Source organism: Bos taurus, chromosome 18 (assembly GCF_002263795.3).
Source record: "Bos taurus isolate L1 Dominette 01449 registration number 42190680 breed Hereford chromosome 18, ARS-UCD2.0, whole genome shotgun sequence".
NCBI lineage: Eukaryota > Metazoa > Chordata > Mammalia > Artiodactyla > Bovidae > Bos > Bos taurus.
The window spans coordinates 52,618,648-52,642,919 of record NC_037345.1 but is presented as its reverse complement, the minus strand read 5'-3'; the positions used below and the strand labels follow the sequence as shown (position 1 = coordinate 52,642,919).

General features: G+C 55.8%; 2 protein-coding genes across 4 annotated transcripts; both read right to left on the bottom strand.

Annotated features, from left to right (window-relative positions):
• Positions 1-2,342: 2,342 nt before the first annotated feature.
• Positions 2,343-5,040, bottom strand: APOE (apolipoprotein E). 2 transcript variants are annotated; one of them, XM_005219148.5, is made up of 4 exons: positions 4,685-5,040; positions 4,170-4,235; positions 3,501-3,690; positions 2,343-3,201 (listed from the first exon to the last, which is right to left on the bottom strand). In XM_005219148.5, the coding sequence occupies exons 1-4, from the start codon at positions 4,758-4,760 to the stop codon at positions 2,484-2,486; spliced, it is 1,050 nt and encodes a 349-aa protein (XP_005219205.2). In that variant the 5' UTR covers positions 4,761-5,040; the 3' UTR covers positions 2,343-2,483.
• A 7,290-nt stretch (positions 5,041-12,330) lies between these two features.
• TOMM40 (translocase of outer mitochondrial membrane 40) lies at positions 12,331-23,931 on the bottom strand. Of its 2 annotated transcripts, none has more exons than XM_024978114.2 (10): positions 23,859-23,931; positions 23,272-23,551; positions 22,476-22,543; positions 21,814-21,906; positions 20,863-20,964; positions 19,694-19,799; positions 14,549-14,671; positions 14,335-14,411; positions 14,125-14,227; positions 12,331-12,990 (listed from the first exon to the last, which is right to left on the bottom strand). In XM_024978114.2, exons 2-10 carry the CDS (start codon positions 23,543-23,545, stop codon positions 12,851-12,853), a joined length of 1,086 nt encoding a protein of 361 aa, XP_024833882.1. In that variant the 5' UTR covers positions 23,546-23,551; positions 23,859-23,931; the 3' UTR covers positions 12,331-12,850. The 2 variants fall into 2 exon arrangements, with proteins under 2 accessions (XP_024833882.1, NP_001068906.1); NM_001075438.1 differs by lacking the exon at positions 23,859-23,931 and adding an exon at positions 23,666-23,715.
• Between the last annotated feature and the right edge of the window lie 341 nt (positions 23,932-24,272).

Below are 24,272 nucleotides of genomic sequence, written 5' to 3'. Positions count from 1 at the left end.
GTCAGCCTTGGGGCGAAGTGGGGTAGTTGTGAAAGCGAGGCACAGACACTGCCGTGGCAGGATTGCAACAGCCCTCTGGCCAGCTCTGTGCTGCCAATCCCTGTCGGGGGGCCCCATCTATTTCCTCTCTGAGCCCCCAGTGCTCCCCACATGTCCACCCAAATGCCCCTGCTCCCCACCCCATCCCGCGAGCACCAACCACTGCAGTCTGCCTGCCTCATCCTCACCTCGGCTATCCGAGTTTCTGTTTACACATGGGGCAACTGAGGCGCAGCCAAGAACATTCAGTGGCTCAGTGAGAGGCTAAGGGTCCTCCCCTTCTTTGTCCCTCAGCTTTTCCCTCCCCTTCCCGGATTCAGGCTGTCCCTCTGGATTCCTGCTGGGGTCAGCCTCCACCCCCACAGCACCCCCATCAGCCTCCTTGAGGGGGATGCTGCGGTGAGGCGGGACACCCTCTGTGCTTAGCTGGCTTCATTAGGGAGAATTCAAGATTCAGGTCTTCAAGTGGACAATATGGCTGATGCCCCTGCCCTCATTGACATCTGGGGAAACAGGCTCAGGGGGCTCGGCCCCAGTCCCTGGACGCACAGTGAGTGAGTCAGCGGAGTGAACAGGAAACGTGGGTGGGACTAGACCCCCTGCCTCTGAGTCCCCAGAAACCCCCCCCACCCCCACTCAGTCCCAAGGGTGAAGCATCTGGTGGCGGGGAGGGGCTTGACTCCATCAGGACAAACAAGGCAACTCCAGGGAAAACTCGGAGTGGAGTGCAGTGTGTTGGAGCCAAAGCAGGCAGAGGTCAGCCTGGGAGATACAAGTCCTGGCCTGTCCCCTGTGGTGGGGAACCCTACTCCCCTCCTCGGAGAATTAAGGGCGTGGGAGAGGACAGCGTTGGCACCTCCAGGCTCCAGCCAAGCTTCTCTGAGTGTAATTTCCAACCGGCTCCTCCAGCCCTAAACAGCAGGGGCGTGTTGCAGACCCTCAGTGTGCCTCTCTCTGCAGTCTGCATCCAGCACCCAGTAGGCTTGTCAGGGTAGACGAGATGCCAACCACCCGGTTGGAGGAGAGAAGGAACAAGAGGAAGGGGTGAAAGGCAGAGGGTCTATGTGCAACAAAATGGTGGCGAGGGCAAACCCAGATAAGGGAAGAAAGAAATGTCACACCAGGGGCAAGAGAGGGCTTCCCAGGTGGTACAGTGGTACAGAATCTGCCTGTCAATGCTGGAAAAACAAGAGTCGCAGGTTTGATTCCTAAGTAGGGAAGATCCCCTGCAAGAGGAAATGACAACCCACTTCAATATTCTTGCCTGGAAAATTCCATGGATAGAGGAGTCTGGTGGGCTACAGTCCTTGGAGTCACAGAGTTGGACATGGCTGAGCGCGTGTGCACATACACACACACACACACACACACACACACACACACACATGGGCAAGAGAAACCAGAGAGTGAAAAGATGGAGGAAAAGTGGAAGGCAGAAAAACAGAGACAGAGGCAGGAAGGAGGAAGAATCAGATCAGGCAGGAGGGAGAATAAGAGTCGGGGGAAAAAAAAAAGCCTGAAAATGGCTAGATTGAAAAATTTTTTTCATTTTTAGCTACACTGGATCTTTGTTCTGGCAGAAGGGCTCCAGAGCATGCAGGCTCAGTAGCCCATGTGGGATCTTAGCTGCCCAACCAGGGATGGAACCGGTGTCTCCTACTTTGGGAGGCGGATTCTTTGCTGCTGGACCACCAGGCAAGTCCAGAAAATGGCTCAATATTCACAGAAGTGGTCTGAAGTCTTTTGAGTCACGAGGCAGATATTGTGAAGCCAGGCCATACGAGGCTCAGTGAGGTTGCTCTTTTTGCCCAGAATAGTCAGGGGCAACTGAAGGGTTTAACCCACTGGTGGATTTGTTCCAGAACTTTGTCTCAGCAACAAATCGGTGAGAATTAAGGAAGAGAGTGAGCAGTTGTGAGTAGAGATGGAGGAAAACGGGAAAGACTTAAAAGGGGGCTTGCGTGAGTGCTAAGTCACTTCCTATGGACCATAGCCTGCGCCAGGCTTCTCTGTCTATGGGGTTCTCCAGGTAAGAATACTGGAGTGGGTTACCATTCCCTTCTCCAGGGGATCTTCCCCACCCAGGGATCAAACCCATGTCTCTTGAGTCTCCTGCACTGCAGATGGCTTCTTTACCACTAAGTCACCGGGCAACTCTAAAAGGGGACAGAAGGAAAGAGACACAAAGAAAACAGGCACACACAGGCTCAAGGGGCAGGACAGTGTGCTGTGTAGTCAGCAAGGGGAAAAAATGTGAAACTGAGGCTTGAGCTGTGACAAATCATACACGGACGCCCAGCAGCTGCCATGAAGCTTGAGAAATCTTTATTAAGCTAGGGCCCACCAGGAGGACAGCTGGGGCAGCGGCAGGGCCTCCTGCAGGCTGGGGGCACCAGAGACTCGGGGTGGGAGTAGGGGGGCCCCCCAGGGCGATGCCCAGGCGCTCAATGATTCTCACTGGGCGGAGAGGTGGGGCTGGGGCGCAGAGCCAACTGCACCTTCTCCACCAGCCCAGCCCACTGGCGCTGCATGTCTTCCACCAGGGGCTCGAACCAGCTCCTGAGGCGGGCCTGGAATGCCTCGGCCTGCAGGCGCATCTGGTTGCCCTGCTCCTCGACCTTGGCGTGCACCTCCTCTAGCTGCTGGCGTATCTTATCCAGGCGGTCCTGGGCCCGGACGCCCACCTCCTCCAGGCGCCCGTGCAGCTTCTGGCGCCAGGCCTCGGCACGCTCCAGCAGCGGCTGGCCGGCCAGGGTGCTCAGGGTGGCTGCCCGCGATTGGCCCTGCTCCACCAGGGGCCCGAAGCGCTCGCGGATGGCGCTCAAGCTGCGCTCGGCACCCTCGCTGGCCCCAGCTTGGTAGACGGCCAGGCGCTTCTTCAGGTCGTCAGCGTCGCGGAGCAGCCGCTTGCGCAGCTTGCGCAGGTGGGAGGCCATGCGGGCCCGCAGCTCCTCGGTGGACTGGCCCAGCATGGCCTGCACCTCGCTTCGGTACTGTGCCAGGCGGTTCCGCAAGTCCTCCATGTCGGAGCCTAGCCGGGCCTGGGCTGCCTGCAGCTCCTTGGACACGCGGGCCTGTGTCTCCTGGGCCATGGGGCCTAGCTGTCCCTCCAGCTCCTCCTTGTAGGCCTTCACCTCCTTCATGGTCTCCTCCATCAGCGCCCTGGGGGCCAAGAGGGCAGGAATGGAGAGAAGAGGTAGGGATCCTGAGCTAGGGTGATGGAGGGAGAGATGAAGAGGAAGGTGCCAGACAGGAAACGCCGAAGAACAGGATCAGAGAGAGGGAAAGCCAGGAGCTCAAGGAGAAAAGAAAGCAAGAAATGAGCAGAGACTAGACCCGCCCCCGCCCCCCCCCCCCCAGGTGTTGGTGATGGGGACGGAAAGAATCCCAGATCAGGGGAAACTGGGGCCCCGAACACACTGCCCACCGGAGGGATCAGGGGCCAGGGCGGAGGCACTCACGTCAGTTCCTGAATGACCTGGGTGTTGAGCAGCTCCTCCTGCACCTGGTCAGACAGGGTCTGCACCCAGCGCAGGTAATCCCAGAAGCGGCCCAGCGCCTGCTCCCAAGGCTGGCTGTCCTTCCCCCGGGGCTGCTGGGTAGTCAGGGGCTCCTCGGGCCCCAGCTCTCCCTCCATATCCGCCTGGCATCCTGCACACAGCAAGTTCACCGCGGTCAGGGTCCTCTGCCCGCTCCAAGCACACAGTACCCGGTACAGAGGAGATGCTCCACAGAGGCTGGTGGGCTTCTTTTAGAGCACTGGGGGGTGGGGAGGGGGTGGAGAGACGCCCAGCCTGTTTAATCACTTGACAAGCATGGATTGTGTGTGGTCCACGCTGGGGCAATAGAGAATAAAACAGCCTCAGATAGAGAATAATCACCGCTGACACTTAGCTGCTCCTCACTACCTGCCTGACAGCAGTGCGCTAGAAACTTTCATTTTAAGGATGGGGAAACTGAAGCTCGGAGAAAGTAAAACTGCAGCTCAGAACCACGGAATGTCGGAGAGACCTCAGACCTGGGGAGATAGACCAGCAGAACAGAGGATCCACGGACGACAGACGGGAGGAGGGCAAGCTGAGGATGGGAGGGGGTGGGGCAAAGAACCTGGGCAAGCCCCGCCCCCATACCTGCCAGAAGCGCGACCACCACGGCAACCCACAGAACCTTCATCTTCTGGCTTGCGATTGGCCAACCTGAAGGAGGAGAAATTGTCACTCATCCCGGGGTGGGGGGACCCCCTCCCCCTCAGAGCCCCGCCCCATCCGGTCTTAGCCTTCAAAGCCTCGCTCCCAGCAACATCCTAATTCAATTCCAAATATTTACCCAGCGACCCCTTCATTGTCTATTTCATTCCTTCATTGTCTTCTCTTATCTCCCCATCCCCAGGTCTGCCGCCGCCTAAATTCCATCCCTCTCCCAGGGTTCGGATTCCACTCACCCCTCCCTCCCCTCCATCCCGGAGTTCCCGGAGAGCCCCGGCTGGACTTTCTAAAGTTCCGACCTCGCATTCCTCACTGTATCTTCCCATTCTCAGCTCCAACTCTAAAAGCTGTCTTCCGCGTATTCGCAAATCTAATCCTCACTTAGAAGTCCTTCAATCCACGCTTCAGCTACGTGCCGCCGCCCCTGACCCTCCCCTTACCGATCTTAGGACGATTGTGGGCACCCAGTAGGTGCTCAATAAACGGCAGTAACAGTGGGTTTTCGCTATCTCTCATCTGGTTTTTCCTGCAGGTCCAGCTGCTCCCGTGAACCCACCTTCCTGTCCAAACGGAATGCGCCTGCTCCCCACCCCTCTAGGTCCAGTCCCCTGCCTCTGGTCTCCTCTGCTCAAGCTTTTGTCCTGGTCCGGGCGGCGTCGGACCGTCACCTCGTCCACCTCTCCCGCAGCCCGTCCCCCCCAGAAGCCCTTGAGCTGGTCTCCGTGCCCCTCAGCTTTGCCTCTCACCGCGTTCTTCGCCTCCAGAAACCGCGTCCTTCGCCTCCGGGGTTGAGTAGGGACTCACGGATCCCAGATTCGTCCAATTATAGGGCTCCCCCCTGGCCCGCCCACTCCTCCTGAGCTGGGGCAAGCTGGGCCAGCCCCCTCAGGTCACGAGGTGGGCTGTCCTCCCCCTTCACACACAGCAAGGAGGGGAGGGGGTGGGGCTTGGAGACCTGGCAGCCCCCAGTCCCAGCCCCCGGGAAAAGATGACTTCTCACCCAGTAACTCAGGCGGCTTCCTCCATTCTGGGGGGTGGGTAAGCTGGTGAGGGCTGGGACAGTGGGCATGGAAGGGGCTGGAACAGGCCACTGCCCACAGTACCCATCTCCTGCCCCTCTTTTCCAGCGGATGGATGAATAGAATTTGGGGAAAGGACTGGGGGCCTGAAATCCCTGGTTAGAGGAAGGAGGGGGTTGGGACTCTGGGTAGGGAGGGGGAAGGGAGCTGGCTGGCCCAGATAGAAATGGGATAGGAGTTCTGGGGACAGTGTAAGGTATCTTCTAAAAGCTCAGGCTTTGAGAGTGCAATCTGGACTTTAACATGAGCTCCCTCTTGGGCTGTTACCTTGGGCACAGGACACTGCCTCTCTTGAGCCCCCTTCCCCAGTTGAGACCTGAAAATCCAGCATTTCTCCCCAACTGTGTATTGTTCCTTCAGTGGGGCTTGAAGCATGGGTGTTGCCTGCTTAGGACTGTGGACTCCAGAACCAAACTGCTCAGGCCTGAATCCAGGCTCTGCCAGTTGTCAGCTGTGTGACCCTGAGCCAACGACCTAGCCTCTCTGAACATCCAGTTTCTTGGTCCACACAACCAGGAAAAGAGTTGCACTTAACACCGTCATTCGGTGAAGCAACAGGCTACTGTGTGTACTGAGAACAAGTAGGGTTAGCTGGCAAACAGTGGCCCCATGCTGGACTTCACTTGTGTGCCGGGCCACAGTGAACACTCCTGTCCCTCCCTCTCTTGCAGCCCTGTTCACAAACCCCAGCTGTTTAACAGATGGGCATCCTGAATTGAGAATGTTGTAGCCACTGCTCTCTGCTCTCCAGGAAGCAAACTCACTCAGAAGGACAACACAAATAGTGGAGTGCAGTTTATTACACCGGCGGACCCAAGGCAGAATCTCCTCTTAGTCAAGGACCTGGCCACTTTTTGTGACAATCTTATATACCCTAAGTGTACGTGCTCAAACCCTCCTCCCTGAACTCCTCGAAATTAGCCTGGATAATGTAAAGGGGCTAAATCATGATTCATATATTAGTCCAGACAGCTAATTAGGCTCACATATATCAATAGGTTTTGTGCAGATAACAATTTGTTTTGCTCTGGGGTAGATAAGTATATTCTTTTCGGCGACAGAAAGTCCGGGTACAAGTCCTGGAGTCCCTTTATCCAGGGGTTCTGTTTTTCAGTTGGAATGTTGTTTCTATAGATTCCGGGCACATAGCTCAAAGTCCACTGGGAGAACACTCAGGCATGTAGTCCAAAGTTTACAAGAAGTCTAAAACGGGGTCCCGCAGCCAAGATGGAGTCCGCTTTGCCCACTTTCGTCTTTCATTCCTCTCTCTTGATGCTCCTAACTCTCAGTAGAAGCATTGCTCATAGGAATATATTGTATCCTAGGCCTCCTAATGCTGATCTGGGGAAGTGAGGTTAGTCTCTGGGATACAAAGTTAACAACACATTGTAAAATGCAAGGTCCACATAACAGAACTATTAAAATGACTATAATAACAGTGAGCACAGTTTTCCACCAATCACCCTTTACCCAAGATAGGACCAAGGTCCAGAAGGGAATATTTTCATCTGACATTGCTTTTACTTGGTCCTTCATGTCACCCAAAGCAGTCGTTACATTGCCAGATAAATCAGGAATGTATACACAACGTTCAGCCTTAAGTACGGCACAGGTTCCATACACAACATTCAACCTTAAGTATGGCACAGGTTCCTCCCTGCGCGGCAGTGAGTATGTCTAATGCCATTCTATACTTGATTTTTGTTGTCTTGCTCGATGCAAAAAAATCCCATAGGCATATCACCCCTCCGTAGAGGTGGTACCCGCCATGGGAGCCCGTCCATCACAGATAGAGGCATGGCACTGGACTGGCCCAACAGCCTTGTGCCCCTCTTTAGAACAAATCCCAAATACCTCACCTCCTCCTTGCAGATCCGAGCCTTCTTTTTCGAGACCCGGTAACCAGCCTCCATCAGCAGTCTCAGCGAGGCCTTGGTTCCTTCCCAGCAATCATCCTTGTTCTCAGCGGCCAGGAGCAGATCGTCCACATATTGCAGCAGCCAACAACCAAACTTTTCTGGCTGAAATGCGCCTAAGTGCAAAACCAGGGCTACTTCAAAAATGGAGAATTTATAAACCCTCACGGGAGGTGGGTCCAGGTTAGTTGTTGTTTGGCGCCCCCTGTTGGGTCTTCCCACTCGAAAGCAAAAATTGGTGGTGATACCTGGGCTAGGTGTATACAGAAAAAGGCATCTTTTAAGCCCAGACAAGTACAGAACTTTTGCACTTGGAGGGAGGAGGCTGAGTAAGGTATATGGGTTTGGGACTGTGGGGTGCAGAGTCATGGCAGCTTGGCTGACCAGCCTTAAATCTTGTGTTGGCCTATAGTCCTGTCCCCCTTCCTTTTTAACTGGCAGGATTGGTGTGTTTCATTCTGATTGGCATTCAATCAGGATACCGGCCTGTTTCAGTCTATTCATATGTGGCAGTATGCCGAGACGAGCCTCCAGGGGCAATGGATACTGGCGTTTTCTAACCAGGGTGGCCCGGGGCTTAAGTTCTATTATTATTGGAGCGTGGTGTTTGGCGAGCCCAGGGGGGTTTCCTTCTGCCCAGACCTCGGGCAGTTGTTGAGCCAGTGTTTCCTCCCGGCCATTCATCCCCTCTCCCATTCATCTTGTAGGGTAACTGAGAGGGAGAGTAAGTAAGTAGCTGGGCCCATGTGCAAAGTAGGGCGTTTGTGGGGGGGAAAGGTCACTTGTGACCCCAGGTGAGAGAGTAGATCTCTTCCAAATAGAGGTACCGGGCATTCAGGGATATATAAGAACTCATGAGTCACTTGGTGCCCTCCTCTGCCATCTGGCACTTTCGGGGCTTACAGAATTGTTTAATCATTTCCTTTCCAGATATTCCAGTTATGGCAATGGCCTTTTTCGAGCGAGGTGCCATGGGTTCAGTTACTACTGACAATCCTGCTCCGGTATCCACCATGAAGTCAGTGAGTCGGTCCCCTACTTTTAACGTTACCACGGGCTCTTGCGGACCTGTGTCTCTGAGCCCCGGCATCCCTATTTGGTCTCTAGTCCGTCAAGGCCTCCCACTGTACTGGTTGATTCCCGGTTTTTAGTGGTTTTAGGACATTTGTTTTTCCAGTAGCCAAACCCTTGGCACCAGGCACACTGATTGGGCTGTAGCGTGGGCCTAAGCTTTCGTGGCGGTCTCCTGAGGGAGTGGTCTCATCTCCAGGAGGGAGGGGCTTTCGTGGGCAGCCCAGCAGGCCTTCCCAAGGCCGCGGCTAGCACTGCAAATCTCTGGTCTGCTCTCTTAGTGTCCTCCCTCCGTCTTTTTTCAGTTTCTTTCTTGGCTTCCACATCTCTGTTTCTGAATACTTTCTTTGCAATTTCAATTAGTTGGGAGCTGGACATTGATAATACTCCATCCAGCTTCTGGAGCTTTCTTTTAATATCAGGATAAGCCTGTGACACAAATGCTGAGTTTATAACGATGTGGGAGCTCCTGGCCTTGGGGTCGATCAGCGTACAGAGTCTATAAGCCTCACACAGTCTTTCATAAAATTCAGAAGGGGGCTCGGCCCCGCGTTGACTACTCTGGCAGGTTTTGCCATATCCATAGGTCTGTGGGCTCCCCTTTTTAGTCCCTGTAGAATGGCTGTACGGCAGGCTTCTCCCCTCATCTGTATTATAGTCCCAATTAGGTCTGTCATAGGGGAGGGTTTGTTCCACCCACCTTTGTGGGTTTACAGTCCCTTCCGGAACCATTTCTAGCAGCCATTTCTTTGCTTCAGTAAGAATTCTATACTGCTCTTCGGTACCGAAGAGGGAAGTTAATAATTGGATAATATCGTCCCGTGTCGGTCGGTGGGTACAAAAAATGGTTTCCGTCAATCTAATCATGTCCTGTGGCTCCTCTGGATATGGTGGCATATATTTTTGCCAGTTCAATATATTAGTAGACAAAAATAGTTGATCGTAGTAGGCCACAGGAGCCTGGTGATAATTACCATCTTGCCCCTGTATGCAGGCCTGCTGGACTTCCTAAGGGGCATCTGAAATGGTGTCTTTTCTTCTAACTCCTTGGCGGAGCACAGTCTTTGTTTAATTCCAATGTTCCCCTTCCCTTTTTGATCAGTACTCATGTTGGGGGGTGGGGCAGTGTTGGCGGCGGGTAGAGCTTAGGTTGTGCCTCTGTGGCAGGAGCTGAATCCGGAGGGCGGTATCCAGTCATCCCTCCCACTAGGGTCGGAGCCTGCTGGGGTGGCGGCTCTACAACCTCTGGGGGCGCTGAAGGAAGGGCTGGGGACAGCGGTGATGCTGGAATGTCCCGTAGCCTCGGTCTGGTGGCTGTTAAGGCCCCTGGCCTGGCCGACACATTTGAGGGCGGGTTCATCATCCAGTACAGCGGGGGAGGAAGTTCCTCGTTTGGATCCTGTAGAATCTCTTTTTTATCATCAGTTTCTGTGTCTTTTTCCTTCTCCATTTTGAATATAAAATCGTGGCCATGGTCGGGGAACCCTGGGGCAGCTGTAGCCAGGAGTATGTATGGGAACTGGTCGGGTGTCTAGGTTTTCCCGTGACTGTCACACAGGCTGCTTTTATTGTTTTCAAGCCCATTGTGCCCTCTGGTGGCCGGCCAACTCCCATAGCAGACTATTCGACCTTGAAGAGGGTGCACAGCTGGCCAGGTGTCATTTTTACCCCATAGTCTCCTCTGAACCCCTTTTTGAAACTTTTGATTATATTGCCCAGTATAGTTGCCTTAGATCCATTTCCTCTCATCTTGCCTACCTTTCCGGGAGTGTTCCTTCTCCTGTTGGCGGAGTTTCTGGTACCCCAGATACTTCTGATATTTCCATTTGATGAAGCACTTAAATTGCCACTTGGCTTCTTCCCTGATAGGATTGAAAAGGGCTTTGCTGGCCAAGTCCCAGAGGGAGAGGGGAGTCCAGCGTGCTTTCCTCCTGTTGTTTTAGGTGCTTGAACCAGAATATCACTTTGTCTAGGACCACTTCTCCTGAAACTTTAAACGCCTTCTCCGCCTTGGTGAGCTTGATCAGGTGTCAACAAAAGCACATGCGAGTTAAATAACCCGCATCCCAGGTGATCTCCGGAAAAGCCAATTCGTACTCACTCATGTATTTCCCTTTCTCTGCCTGAGCAAGCTTGAGGGGATTGAGACTTTCACAGCAGATGGGATACCTCCTGGGGGAGGGCAGAATACGTGCACACAGAGACCAAGTTTCTTCCCCCAGTAACCCTCTTGCGATTGCCTGGTAATAATTTTCCCCAAGACACCACCTCCTAAATGACATTCACAATAGAGTCTTCCTTAAAGCCCTGTCACATCTGTCAACCTGTACCCAACAATCGCAGTCACTCTCCTACATCAGTCACCGTAGGTCCGTGCACGTCTCTAATCTCTCTCAGGGGGCTGAGCAGGCTCCCTCTTCCACCCTATTGGGTGGGACCCTCATTACCTGAGCGCTCGGTTTCCTCGCTGCCATCCACTACTTGCTAACATGAGAGGTCTGGGCGTTGAAAGGCAGAGTCGTTCCAGAGGGGCGAGGCAACCTTACCCCTCTAGGTGATTCAAGCCGCACGGCCCCGGAGTAGCTCCAAATGGGACTTGTCTCCTCAAAGTGAGGCGCTTCCTGGCCAATGCACCGAAAATGTTGTAGCCATGCTCTTCGGGAAGCAAACTCACTCAGAAGGACCACACAAATAGTGGAGTGCAGTTTATTACACCAGTGGGTCCAAGGCAGAGTCTCCTCTTAGCCAAGGACCCGGCCAATTTTTGTGACAATCTTATATATCATAAGTGTACGTGCTCAAATCCACCTCCCCAAATTCCTGGAAACTAGCCTGGATAATGTAAAGGGGCTAAATCATGATTCATATATTAGTCCAGACAGCTAATGAGGCTGACATATATCAATAGGTATTGTGGAGATAATTTGTTTTGCTCTGGGGTAGATTAGTACATTCTTTTCAGTGATGGGAAGTCTAGGTACCAGTCCTGGAGACTTTATCCGGGGGGTCTGTTTTTCAGTTAGTGTGTTGTTTCCATAGATACCGGGCATATAGCTCAAAGTCCACTGGGAGAGCACCCAGGCATGTAGTCCAAGGTTCACAATAAGTCTAAAATGGAGTCCCACAGCCAAGGTGGAGTCCCCTTTGTCCACTTTCCTCTTTCAAGAGGAGATTCAGAGTTAAGGTGGATGGTAAAGTCACCCTGGAAGAACTGGAGGAGTTGGGATTCACTCCTGGTCCTTTAAGGGTGAGGACTACTGGATTCCGTGGGGCTGGGGAGGCTGGATGCCTGGTCCCAAGAAGGGACCCCCAATGCCAGCCTGTCCTGGGTTGCTGTCAGCCTGTGTGCTCTGGCCTCAGAAGGTGCTGGCAGGAAGTGGGTGGAGTGGCTTCTCTGGGCTATAAAGGGTCATCACGGGCCAGCAGCCTCCCTGCCCAGACAGTGTGTGTGAGATGAACTTTCAGTTCCCCTGTCTGGAGAGGGGTTAGCAATGTCAGCTTGCCCGAGCCCTAGGGGTGCAGAACTGACGCCCCCACCCTCTCTCCAGGCCCATGAGTCAGACTCCAGCCCACCCCTCCCCCACCCCATGAGAACTAAATGATTCCAAACTCTTTCCAGGTGCTCAAATGCTTCCTGAAGTTTCTTGAAAGCTTTGACCTTCTATTATAACCAAGTCTTACCACCCCTTCAGCCCCTGCCCCTTCTGGAGCCTGGAAAGACGGGGTCCCAGCGCACTGCTTCCCCACACCCGCTTCAGTTCACTGGGACGAAGTCTTCTGCAGCCTTGCTGGCCAGGCCAGGTTGTGACCACAGGCTGCACCCTCCCAGGGAGGGAAGGCCTGTGATGTCCTCGTTGGGAAGGTCACAGGGCGGCTGTGTGATCCTGGGCCAGGCCCTTCCCCTTTCTGGTCTGGGCTCTGGCCAGTGACCAGGCTGGATTCCCTGCCCTCCACGGGCCACTGTGGGAGGTCCAGGCCGGACAAAATGGGCCACAGACAGAGGAAAACAGAGGCCTCCCATTTTTTTTTTTCCATGTGTATTTTTTTAATTTTTTATTTTTTTTGTAAAATGTCCCGGTTCTTCCATAACTTATAAACATGATTTATACCGAGGGGTGGATGGGAAAGTGGGCAGGGGCGGGGTGACTGGGGACGCACCTCTCCTTGCTGCCCCCTTGGGGCTGGGCCCATTTGGCCATTTCGGGGGAACGGGGACACCCCAACACCTCCCTGAGGTTGTCTGGCCGCCTCTGCCCCTGGTGCTCAGAATCCCATAGGCCCCTTGACTCCAGAATCGCTTCCTGGACTCCAAGACTATTGGGCACTCGGCCCCTTGTCCTCCACGTCCTGCCGTGCCCGTCCTTCGGAGAATCCCCCCTCAGCTGCTGGGGTGATGGGTCCCCTCCTTTCCGCTGCCCCCTGACCCCCGAGGAGGGAGGGAAGGGAGGGGGAGGGGGGCTCAGGTCTCCCCTCCGTGGCAGGGGGAGGTGGAGGTGGGATCAGAAGGAGAAAGGGCGAGGAAGGCGGGGCCTGCGGGGGCTCAGCCAATGGTGAGGCCGAAGCCACACTGGAACTTGTTCTTTCGGTGATTCAGGAAGGCCCCGAGGGCCAGTGTCAGGGGCAGCGGTGGGAGCTTCTTCTCCAGCGTGGCGCCCACGATCCAGTTGCTGTCCACAGAGCCTGTGGGTGGACAGCTGTGAGAAGAGCCTCACCCGACACATCAGAAACCACCGGCCAGGCCGCTGACAGTACTGTCCCCACCACCCGGAGCCCTCTGCACGCCCCCAAGTGCTTCAGCTCTGAGCTCCGTGACCCACCCCGCCTCCAGAAGCCCTCGGCCACCCCGCCACCCCGTGGACCACCCTCCCAATCCCAGTCTTGTCCACACCAGGTCGCTGCTCTGTGTGGATGGGCCTGTCCCTGCCACTGTGAGTGACACCCCCACTGGGTGGGGGGAGCCTGGTCACTGTTGTGTCCCCAGCTGGGCACAGAGCAGGTGCTGAGTATCTGCTGAATCAGAGACTGAAATCTCTAGGGCTCATGCCCAGGACCTGATGAGTGTGCAAAGTGCCCGCTGCCGTCTGTACCCAATGGAGCTCAAGGACTCACTGAAGGGGAGCAGAGAAGCTACAGTCCAAACGCAGCCTCAGACCCAGGGCTGACTGCAGAGTGAGGACTTAAGGCAGGTTTCAGAGGCAAAACAAACACCTCTCCCTGGGCCTCCTGGCTACTTTTGTTTAAAAAAAATTTTTTTGCCCACACTGCATGGCATGTGGGATTTTAGTTCCCTGACCAGGGATTGAACCCGGGCCCTCAGCAGTTGAGAGTGAGACCACTGGACCACCAGGGATTTCCCCTGGCTGCCTTTAGAAGCCTTGAACCAGGGCCACTGAAGCGGCCTTTCCGGGGTGGTCTCCACACACCCCAAACCCGAGAGCCACTGAGGCGCAAGGAGAAACTTAAGATGAAACTCAGTCAGCCTGGGGGAAGGTTGTGTGTGGGTCTGGCTGTGACCAGGGAGCCTCCGTAAGGTGAGACAGTGGGGCAAGGCCGGCTGCGCTCCAACTTGTCTTCCATGCACGAGAAAAAGAAAAGCAAGGGCCATGCATGCAGACTGCTGGAGGGCTACTGGATGGGGTGGGGATGGTCCCTGCAAAGCTCGGGGCCCAGGCACCCACCCACCCTCTTAACAAGCATTCCTGGGTAATTTGGGGGCCCAGCATGCTACCCTCTCCCATTTTCTCTGGCCTGTACCCCACTCAGAGCTGAGTCACCTCTTGCTTGTTTCTCACATAAGGAAAGGGAGACCTGTACCTTTGAAGAGGAGGTTGGCCTTGGGCAGGTCCAGCTGGTACCCAAAGGAGACACTTGTGTCCTGCATCCTCGTGCTGGCCTCGAACTCCACACCCACCTGCAGCTGGAGGGGCCAGGGCAACACACACGAGTCAGCCTCCTAGGCTGGACCCTCAGGCATGCCAGTCCTGGGCACCCACACCCAGACAGCCAGTCCCCAGATGGGCTCACCTGGTCACTGGCTTTGTGGTAATACGTTGCATGCATGCCTGCCTGACCCAATGTTACTGTCGCCAACCAGTTGTTCACTGGAAGAGAGCAGGTGGGTTACCAAGGGGGCTTGGGCAGCCAAGGGCCCAGGTTTTGCCCCTCTTCCCTCAGACCCAGGAGTCCAGCCCCCAGCCCCTCCTCCCATAGTCCCAGGGCTCCGGGCCCCCAGGCTCACATGTGTATTTCCCAGCTAGCGACATAACGGCGCCCTCCTCCCCGGGCCGCCGGTGGTAGACCAGCTCTCCGCCCAGGGCCAGGCACGGTGTGATGCTCTGGAGGTAGTGGGCCACGAGGATCCCTGCAGGCGAGAGGTGGAGTCATGACTTCTGAGCCTGGTGGTTAGTTTCCACCCAGTCAAGGCACAGACTGGACTTCTGCTTCCCCGGGCCTCCCACTTGGGCTCCTTGCTAGGGCCGTTCACAGGGCTCTGAGATCAGCCTCTCACGGCCCCCGGGACCTCATCTACTCTGCATTCACCTCCCTTTACACAGGAGGCTGCAGAGGGTGAGGAGTCAAGTCGCTCCCACATGGTCACAGGACATGTCAGGGGTAGAGTCCAAGGCTCCCCATCTCCTGAACATAGGCTTCAAGCCACCCTGCCGCCACGACCGGTAGGCAAGAGCACACTGTGGGGGGCCAGATGGCCTGGGTTCAAGTCCCAGCCCCAGCACTTGCTGCTGGGGTAACCGAGGGCCACTGGCACCACTTCTCCGTGAGCGGGACACCTCGCAAGACTCTGAGGAAGAGCAGAGTGCTGGATGCAGGCGTGGTGTGCACAAGGCGTGCTCAGCACACGGCCACAGCCCAGCCGCCACGGAGACCCGACCTGCGGAAGTCCACTTCCCGGGCCCCTCGGCAGCAAGGATGGCTCTGAGGGCCCCTCAGTGTTTGCTAACCACCCACTCCACCGCCAGGCTGAATTCCTCGAGCCCAAGGACTGAGACTGTCTGTGTTTGAGAGCCCAGGAGGGTGGACACCACAGAGGTGATCACTGCGGAGGGGAAGGGCCAGGAAGAGAGGCAGAGGGGGTGATGACGGAGAACTGGAAAGCAAGAGTCACCTCTGTAGAGACGGGGAAGCGATCAGAGATGGAGGTGGATGGCGGGACCTGAAGACGCCCAACCTGAAGGACGGAGCAGGTGAGGACCAGTGAGGTAAGCTTCGAGATGGACACCCAGCAAGAATGGGGAGACCGGGGCAGGAGGGAAGGAGGTGGGGACCGGCAAGGAGAAGGAAAGCGCGGCGTGCAGACGCTTCCCTGGACAGGGATCAGCGGCGCCGAGTGGGGACCGGCCTGAGGGGCGGGCAGGCCGGGAGGACAGGACGGGACCTGCTCGCGTCTTCAGGCACACCCAGGCAGGGGCTGCCACTGGGGGCGGCTGCGGTCAGGGCAGGCTGGGGCTGGCCTCTCCTCGGGAGTGGGTGACACTGACCCACCTCCTGGCCCCTCCTCCGCCAGCTGGTTGTTAAGCCATCACCAGCACACCTCTGGACAAGAGCAGCCTCTGTCCCAAGAGAAGGGGAACTTTGGGCCCACAGAGAGAAAAGTGACCACCCAGGGGTCACACAGGGACTTCAACTCAGGAGTCTCTGGTCATGGTTCAGACTGAGGGCTTCGAGACCCCGAACTCCTCTCCCACCCCCCATCTCCTTGGCTTGCCTCACCCTCTGGTTCCCAAGTCCTACCCTCCTCCTTGGCCTCCTGCCCCAGTCTCATCCTCTCCAAGCAGCTCACACGCAGACGGATCTTGTTAAAGCGCACACTCGACCCTGCTCCCCCTGCTCAGAACCTGCCATGACACCCCAGCATCAAGGACACCCTGGCTTCTTAGGACACGGGGGCAAAGCCCCCTGTGGTTCATCCCCACCTTTCAAACAGACTTCCTCCAAGAGCTTCACAAGTCCTTGCACAGTCCTCATCTCCTCACAGGCCTTTTTCTTGAACATCCTGCCCTTTCTGGCACCTCCATCTCCTTCAGATCAGTTTAGTTCAGTTGCTGAGTCGTGTCCGACTCTTTACAACCCCACGGACTGCACCACATCAGGCCTCCCTGTCCATCACCAACTCCTGGAGTTCACTCAAACTCATGTGCATCGAGTCGGTGATGCCATCCAGCCATCTCATCCTCTGTCGTCTCCTTCTCCTCCTGCCCCCAATCCCTCCCAGCATCAGGGTCTTTTCCAATGAGTCAGCTCTTCGCATCAGGTGGCCAAAGTATTGGAGTTTCAGCTTCAAATCAGTCCTTCCAATGAACACCCAGGACTGGTCTCCTTTAGGATGGAGTGCCTGGAGTGAGAACCCACTGAGTCCAAAACTCCACGAGAAGGGAAAGAACACCTATTATAGGTCTCAGAGCAAAGAGGTGGCCTCGGACAAGCAGCGGAGTGCGGCTTTCCTGAAACCTGCGGGGCGGGGGCCGCACCTGGCCCCCGGGGGAGGGGGCACACAGCGGGCTCTTGGCTGGGGCCCGAAAGAACAGCTTCCTGCCCTCCCCACGCCGCGCTCCCCGGGGCTTTGGCCACACAGCCTTCCTCTGGGAGCGCTGCCCTTCTCTTCACCCTCCTGGGTCTAGACACTGGCATCGAGAGACACTGTCCTCATCACTCCAGGCGAGCTGGGCCCTCCTGTTGTAAGCTCTCACAGCAACCTGGACCTCTCCCAACAGTAACACAGTCACTGTGATTATTTGTCTCAAGGCAAGTGTCTTGGCTACTGGCCAGGGAGGGGCTGTGTGTGTCCCAGGGTGGGCACACACTCGGGGTGCTCAGAACGAAGCCGAGGCCCCAGAGGAGGAGCTGAGGCCAGGGGAGGGGACCAGGTAGTCTGCGGGCTCCTCGTTCGGCCTCGATCATGGTTCCAACGCCAGGCCCTTGGCTTCCTCGCTGTGCGATCCTGGGGCAGGGCCAATTTCACCGCAGACCTTTCCTTCCTCACCTGTGAGAATCCCGATCCCCCTGCCTGTTGTGGGGTGGCCCAGAGACCCTTCCCACAGTGAACCTAACTAGCTGTGTCTGGTCCCATAAGGGGCTGACGGTCCGCCCACTGATTCCTTCACCAAGGTGCACTTGCTGTGACTGTGTCTTCGAGATGGATGGGGAAACCAAGGCTCAGAATGGGTGGAGCACCACTGTCAGTGGTCATGAATAATTACATGAGTAACTACTCATATACTCAGTACTGCCCTGGGCCCAGAAGTTCTGATCGGTGCTTGAGGGGAGGAAGGGACTAAGAGACAAGAGTGTCACTGGTGGCCTTGGGCTCCAGGGAAGGAAGACCTAGAGGCCAGTGTTGAGGAGCAAGAGAGGCCGATGCTGGTGAGTGAGTGCAGGGGCGGGGGGCCTGGTGCCGTGGACTCTGGAGGCGGCCTCGCTGTGTGTCCTTGGGGAAGTACTTGCCCTCTCTGGGCCTCAATCAGACAGGGATGATGGCAGCGCCACCCCACAGGGCTGTGAAGGATTGCACGAGCCAATCCCTATTGGCTTGAGTGACTGGGTGAAGGCCTGGGTGCGCACAGTATTCCGAGGGCCTGGCAAAGGGCACCAGGTGGGAAATAGGACCTGCGATGACCGCTGCTCACTCCTTCACGCGCTATTTTCTGAGCGCCTACTCTGTTCCCAGCAAGGTTCCAGGTGCTGGGTGCCTTCACGCTGCACTCACTGCCCAAGAGCCTGCTCTTCCTGATAGAGCTAACAGCAGGCACAAGAAACTGGAATCACCAACTCTACCCTTCTGGTGGGTCAAGCCCCACCCCGCCCCCCAAAAAGGCTGACTTCTCAACTCTGACCTCCCTCTTATCTCCCACACAGAATCCAGCAGCGAATACTATTGCTCCGCCTTCAATGTTCATCCAGACCCCCAGACCTCCACTTACCCCCTCCGCTGCCCCCTTGTGGCCTGGTCTCTACACGTGGGCACAAGAGGTCCTGTCAGAAGCTACGGCGGACGATCCTGTCCCTTTCAAAACCCTCTTGTGGCCTCAGACTCAGCTCTCCAGAGCTTTATGTTTCAGCCCTGCCACCCTGACTTCTACCACTTGCCCTCCTCCTCATCTGTTACAGCTCCGGTCCTCCTCGATGTTCCAGTGAAGGGTCGTACCTCAGGGCTTCTGCACTCGCTGTTCCTTCCGGCTGAAAAGCTCTTTTCCCACATATCTGCTTGGCACCTTCCCTCACATCCTTCAGTCTTCATTCAGATATCACCTATGTAATGAGGCCTTCTCTCAAGACTCCACCAGCCCCTCCCGACGCCACCATCTTTCCACAGGGCTCCATCACCCATCTGCTTTACTCGTGTCTCTAGAATGGAAGGTTCCAGGGGCTTCCCAGGTGGCGCTAGTGATAAATAACCTACGTGCCAACGCAGGAGATATAAGACACCTGGGTTCAGGTGTCTTATAAGACCCGATATAAGATCCTGGGTCTTATATAAGATTTAAGACCTTGGTTTGGGAAGATCCCCTGGAGAAGGCCATGGCAACCCACTCCAGTATTCTTGCCTGGACTCTCCCATGGACAGAGGAGCCTGGTGGGCTACAGTCCATGGGGTCACAAAGAGTTCAAAAAGAATGAAGTGACTTAGCACGTGTGCACGCCTCCCTTAATATACATAATATAAAAATCACCACTAGAATGTCCAGAAGACAGACTTAGTTTTCCTTAGTTCATCACCATATCCTCTGGACATGGAATATATGATTCATAGTCAAGAAACATCAAATCAATGTCGAGAAATCAAAGGCAGATGCCCAGAGACAAAAATAAAAAAGGGGGAAGCAGAGAGGAGAGACCAGAAGTACAGACATTAGTCAGCAGGTCCTTGCCTCCCAGCCAACCCAAACAGGAATCTTCCTTGTCACCCTCCACTGCAGACTGACTTGCCTCCCCTCAGCTGCACGTGGACTCCGCCTGCCTTGGGGTCAATCTGTGCCCCCGAGCAACCCCAGAGCCCCAGGAGTGATGCAGCAGCTCATTTCCTTGGGACCCGTCACATGCCTGACCCCATTTGAGACTTTCCACACATGACCTGCTCGACAACCCTGTGAGGCAATCCGATTTTAACAAATGAGGAAGCTGAGGCCCATGAGGGTGATGGAAGCGCTCCCCCACCCCCCGCCCCCAATTGCAGTGAACCCAGAGGCAGAGCTGGGACTTGAACCTGTTTTTTCCCCCACGAGGCTACAAGACCTAATTGATGCTCTGTGTTCTGAAGTCACACCTGTCCCTGAAACCATTTCTTGGATGGCATAAAAGGAGGGTCAGAGGGAGAAATGGATTTGCTGGGCATGGGGTCTGACCACCTTCCAAGCCCTGTGCCTCTTACCTGAACCCACCAGGACATCTGGGTTCCCCAAAGTGACGGCTGCTGTGAAGTCGGAACCCCGGTACTCCCCATCCACCTGCCAGTTCACAAACTTCGACTGCTGGGTCTGTGGGGGGAGGGCCAAGCATGAGGGTGAAACTGAGCAGGACCCCCTGGGGGCTGCCGGTACAAAAGGCCTTTCAGTGGCCTCCCCTTCTTGTTTGTAGGATAAAGGCTTCCACCTCCTAGACCTTCCCCGAGGGCAGATCCATTTACTCATCAGAGAAGAGAGAGAAAGCAGAAAGAAAGGAAATAGTCACACAAAAGTGCAGTGAGGGCTTCTCTTAGGGCTCAGCGGGTAAAGAACCCGCCTGCAATGCAGGAGCCACAGAAGACACAGGTTTGATCCCTGGGTCAGGAAGATTCCCCTGGAGGAGGAAATGGCAACCCACTCCAGTTTTCTGAAAAGTTGTCTGAAAAATCCCATGGGCAGAGTAGCCTCGCTGGCTCCAATCCAAAGGGTCGAAAAAAGTCGGATCCAGCTGAATGACTAAGCACAGCACAACAATGCCATGATAAGGTGGAATCCTAGCTCCTGTCGAGGACATGCTGGGGCCTCCACCCAGGAGGAGGACGGTAACTTCCAGCTGAGCACAAGACGCCTGGCACACCATCCACCCTGCGGCCTCACCACTGACCAACCAGAAGAAAGTCATACATCCTGCAGCACCCTGCCCCCAGTTTGCCTTTAAAAGCCCTTCCCTGAGAACTGGGATTCCCTGGTGGCTCAGACAGTAAAGAGTCTGCCAGCAATGCGGGAGACCTGAGTTCAGTCCCTGGGTCGGGAAGATCCTCTGGAGGAGGAAATAGCAACCCACTCCAGCATTCTTGCCTGGAAAATCCCATGGACGGAGGAGCCTGGCAGGCTACAGCCCACAGGGTCGCAAAAAGTAGGACATGACTGAGCGACTTCATTCACTCACACCCTGAAAACTAGGCGGGAGTTTGGTCTGTAGAGAACCAGCCACCCGTATTCCTCACTTATCTTTGCAATAAGCCTTTCTCTGCTCCAGACTCTGATGGTTCAGTTTGTTTGGCTGCACTGTGCCTTGAGTTCTTGGTTTCAACACCCAAGGGCAGCCTGGGGCTCAGGGAGGCTGGGGAGTCGCCGACTCCATCCTTCCACTCACCTGGATGGCCATCTTGGACCTGAGGCCAGGGCCCAGCTGATGAATGACCTGAGCATTGAGGCTGCCACTATTATCCATGTCACCCACCAGCACGGGGAATGCCTGTGGGGCAGAGGGCAGGGTTAGAGGTGAGAGGCCCAGCGTCAGGGATGGACGTGCATGATGGGCTCTGGTGAAAAGCCTAGGACTGGAAAGCCTAGAATGAGGTCCTCTCCTCCAGGAAGCCCTCTAAGACCACCGAGGCTGAGTCAGGCTCTCCTCTGGGCTCAGCCTTTGGGTTCCCCTGTTTCAGTCCTACTCTCCCTGGACTGTTCCTCTCTGGGGACAAGCTTATTCTCTTTCTCCACTAGGCTGTGAGCCCCTATGGCTGTTTCAGTTACCGCTGTGTCCCCAGGACCATCCAGCACAGAGATGGGCAGGACATGGGGGGGAGTGCCCTGAAGGTTTGCTGAATAAGTAAGTTTATCGCATGGAAATAGTTAACACAAGCAAAAACTTAATTTAGGCCCCCAACTCCACCTGTGTCCTGCCCCAGCCTCCTTCTGGGCTTCTAGTTTTGCCTTCGCTCTTCTAACCCAGCTTCCGCAGACAGCCTGAGAAATGCTATTTCCAAAGCACTCGTATCACCGCATCTTCCCCTCCTTTAAATCTTTCCGTGGCTCTCTAGTGCCCCCTAGTGGAAGTTCAAATGCCTGGCTTGGCCTGAGGCCTGCAGGATCTGCAGCCCGGCCCTGCCCACTATGGGTCATCACTGCCTGGTGACCCTGGTGTCCTCAGACTCACCCAGAGAAGTGGGGGTCAGGATGAAGGAATGACCCCAGTTTCGATGCACCCTGGAGAGACCCAGTTCCCACCTCCCCACACCACCAGCAGCCCAGCTTTCTTCAACTGACGGGCTACATTATTTGTTGGAAGAAAGATACAATGAATGAATGGCAAAAGGTACCTCACCTCTGTGGGACTCAGCTGCTTCGTCCCCACGTACGTGACCCCGAAGTGGTAGTTGGACTCCCCGATTGTGCTGAGGGCTACTGTGTGGTTCACCTGGGAGAAGAGGGAGGGCTGTGGTGATGAGCCTGTGGGTCACTCCCCAAGGAACCCAGCCGAACCCATTTCCAGGTCAGCTCCCCTCCAGCCTGGGATGGGGGATGCTTGCCAATCTGACTTCCCTGTCAGGGCGTCTCTGGGCATGGCAGGGGATGAAGACTGGGAGGTGTGGCCTGACTAGATTAGACACTCAAGAGAAGGGATGTGTGGGAGCATACCTGGTACTTCATTCCTGCCTGGATGTTGGTTGCGGGGGCGGGTCCCTAAACCCTACCACTGCCCCCAAATTGAGTGGTCAGCCTGGCACTGTCTCTGGTGTCTTTAAGTATCAAGGAGCCCAGATCTTTAAGGAGGAGTTAAAGGACTGGAGAAGGGAATGGCAATCCACTCCAGTACTCTTGCCTGGAAAATCCCATGGACTGAGAAGTCTGGTAAGCTACAGTCCATGGGGTTGCAAAGAGTCGGACACGACTGAGCAACTTCACTTTCACTAAAGGACTGTATGTGCAGATGCAGAGGGATGGCTGGGATGACCTCTGGAGAATAATGGCACAAGAAAGGCTCACCTGGAAATGATTACTCAACCCTTTATTGACTGTGAGCTTCACACCTTCCATCTGAATAGGAAACAGCTCTGAAGGAGAGAAAAATGCTGTCACACTTCAACACACACACTCCATCTCTCATCCCTTTCTTCTCTATGGTCCCCACTCTCCCTTCTCCAGGAGCCCACAACCAGCACACTGCACAAAGCACCTCATCCGGTAAAGAGGCAGAACAGCCCAGAGGATGGGCTCAGGACCAAAGCCTTTGCCTGCATCCAAATTCCAGTGCCACCATCTACTACTTGTGTGACCTTAGGCAAATTATTTTATCCATGTCAAATCTATCTGTTAGTTGAAGATGCTCACCACATAGAAATACTGCAAGGATTTAATGAGTTAACACACACTGAATGCCAGAACAGTGCTCAATAACCCACCACCACTTTCGCTACCACGATTCCTCCAAGCCAGGATCCAGAAGCCTTGGGTTCCACCCCCACTGACCCATTGCTGACACTGTGACCTTGGGCCTCGGTTTCCCTCCCGATCCCATGAGGCTGGCTTGGCCGACTCCTGGGGCACATGAGGTCCTTCAGGTTTTTCTGTACCGCTCCGGCATTCCATCCTGAGGTTCCATCATTTGATCCCATCATTCTAAGCCCCAGGTTCAACGTTCCACTATTCGATCCCAACGTCAACTCCTAACGCTCTGTTAAATGATTCCAATGGTCCGTGCCAATTCCCAAGGTCCTCAGTGCGCTCCTCCTTCCCCCGAGATCCGGGCCATCACACCCCTGCCAGGCCCCTAGCCCCTCACCCTTGCACTTCCGGTGGCACTCCTCGAACGTGCCCGGGTTGGGCAGGCAGCCGCAGGCCCCATCGTCCGCGGTCCCTCCAGCGCTGGCAGCCGCAGTCCCGGGGGTCCGTTCGGAACCTCGACCTGTGCCAGCCCCAGCGCCCAGGCCGCCCCCGAGTGGCGGCAAAGTGAAGCCGGGAGGAGAGGGCGGAGGTGGCGGCAGTCCCACGAGGGGAGGCGCAGGCGGCGGCGGCGGCCCTGCGGGCGGCGAGCTAGCGGCCAATACGTTCCCCATGGTCGCCTGCAAGGGGAAAGGTCAGAGGGCAGAGGTCAAGGCTCGCAGGCTCCAGGCTGAGTCTCCAGCCAACACCCCCCCAGCCCCCCGCCCCCCCCCGCTCAGAACCCCAATTCTTACGCGCGGTAGCGCCTCCTCCCGGTCCGGGCTCCGCTCCCACCCCGTGGGCCACGCGCAACCGAACACGCTGCCGCCGCCGCCGCCACGGTCGCCCCGCCCCACCTAGCCCATTGGTTTAGCGAGCCCTGAGGTCCTCCCGCCAGCTGCAGGGTCTGGCCTTACTATTGGAGTCATGGATGAGAGTCCCACCCACCTATTTGGAATGTCCTTTTCTGTTGGTTTCCACTTGCAGACAGGTCACAGCACACCTCCGTGCCCTTCCCATTGGCTTGGGGAGCCCACGCCGATTGGCTCGCGGTGCCGCGGGTTCCGGGGCTCACCCACCATTGGTCTGTGCTGCTCACTTTGCACCGCCCATTGACGTAACACCCCCGCCCCATTTCCGAAGGCGTCCCTCTTTCGACTCCGCCCCGCGGCGAAGTTGTTAATGATAATAGGTCGGCCTTGGCCTTTGCAGCTTTCTGATTGGCTCCTTCAGGTACAGTGGGTCGGACCCTGGTGTCGTAAGCCATCTTGTGTGTTCATTGGCTAACGTGCGAGGGTCAAGGGACACGGAGTAAGATGGGTTGCGCAGCAGAGGCTGCTAGGCAGCAAGGTCAGGCCTCGA

Excerpts from the sequence above, each read along its gene's own strand:
- APOE (XM_005219148.5), bottom strand. The coding sequence starts at position 4,760 with ATGAGAGATAGCGAAAACCCACTGTTACTGCCGTTTATTGAGCACCTA. Across the intron at positions 4,236-4,684 it reads CCACAATCGTCCTAAGATCG|GTTGGCCAATCGCAAGCCAG; the intron begins GTAAGGGGAGGG and ends CTCCTCCTTCAG. Across the intron at positions 3,202-3,500 it reads CAGGTCATTCAGGAACTGAC|GGCGCTGATGGAGGAGACCA; the intron begins GTGAGTGCCTCC and ends CTTGGCCCCCAG.
- TOMM40 (XM_024978114.2), bottom strand. The coding sequence starts at position 23,545 with ATGGGGAACGTATTGGCCGCTAGCTCGCCGCCCGCAGGGCCGCCGCCG. Across the intron at positions 22,544-23,271 it reads GTGCCACCGGAAGTGCAAGG|AGCTGTTTCCTATTCAGATG; the intron begins GTGAGGGGCTAG and ends TCTCTCCTTCAG. Across the intron at positions 14,672-19,693 it reads AGATGTCCTGGTGGGTTCAG|GGATCCTCGTGGCCCACTAC; the intron begins GTAAGAGGCACA and ends TCTCGCCTGCAG.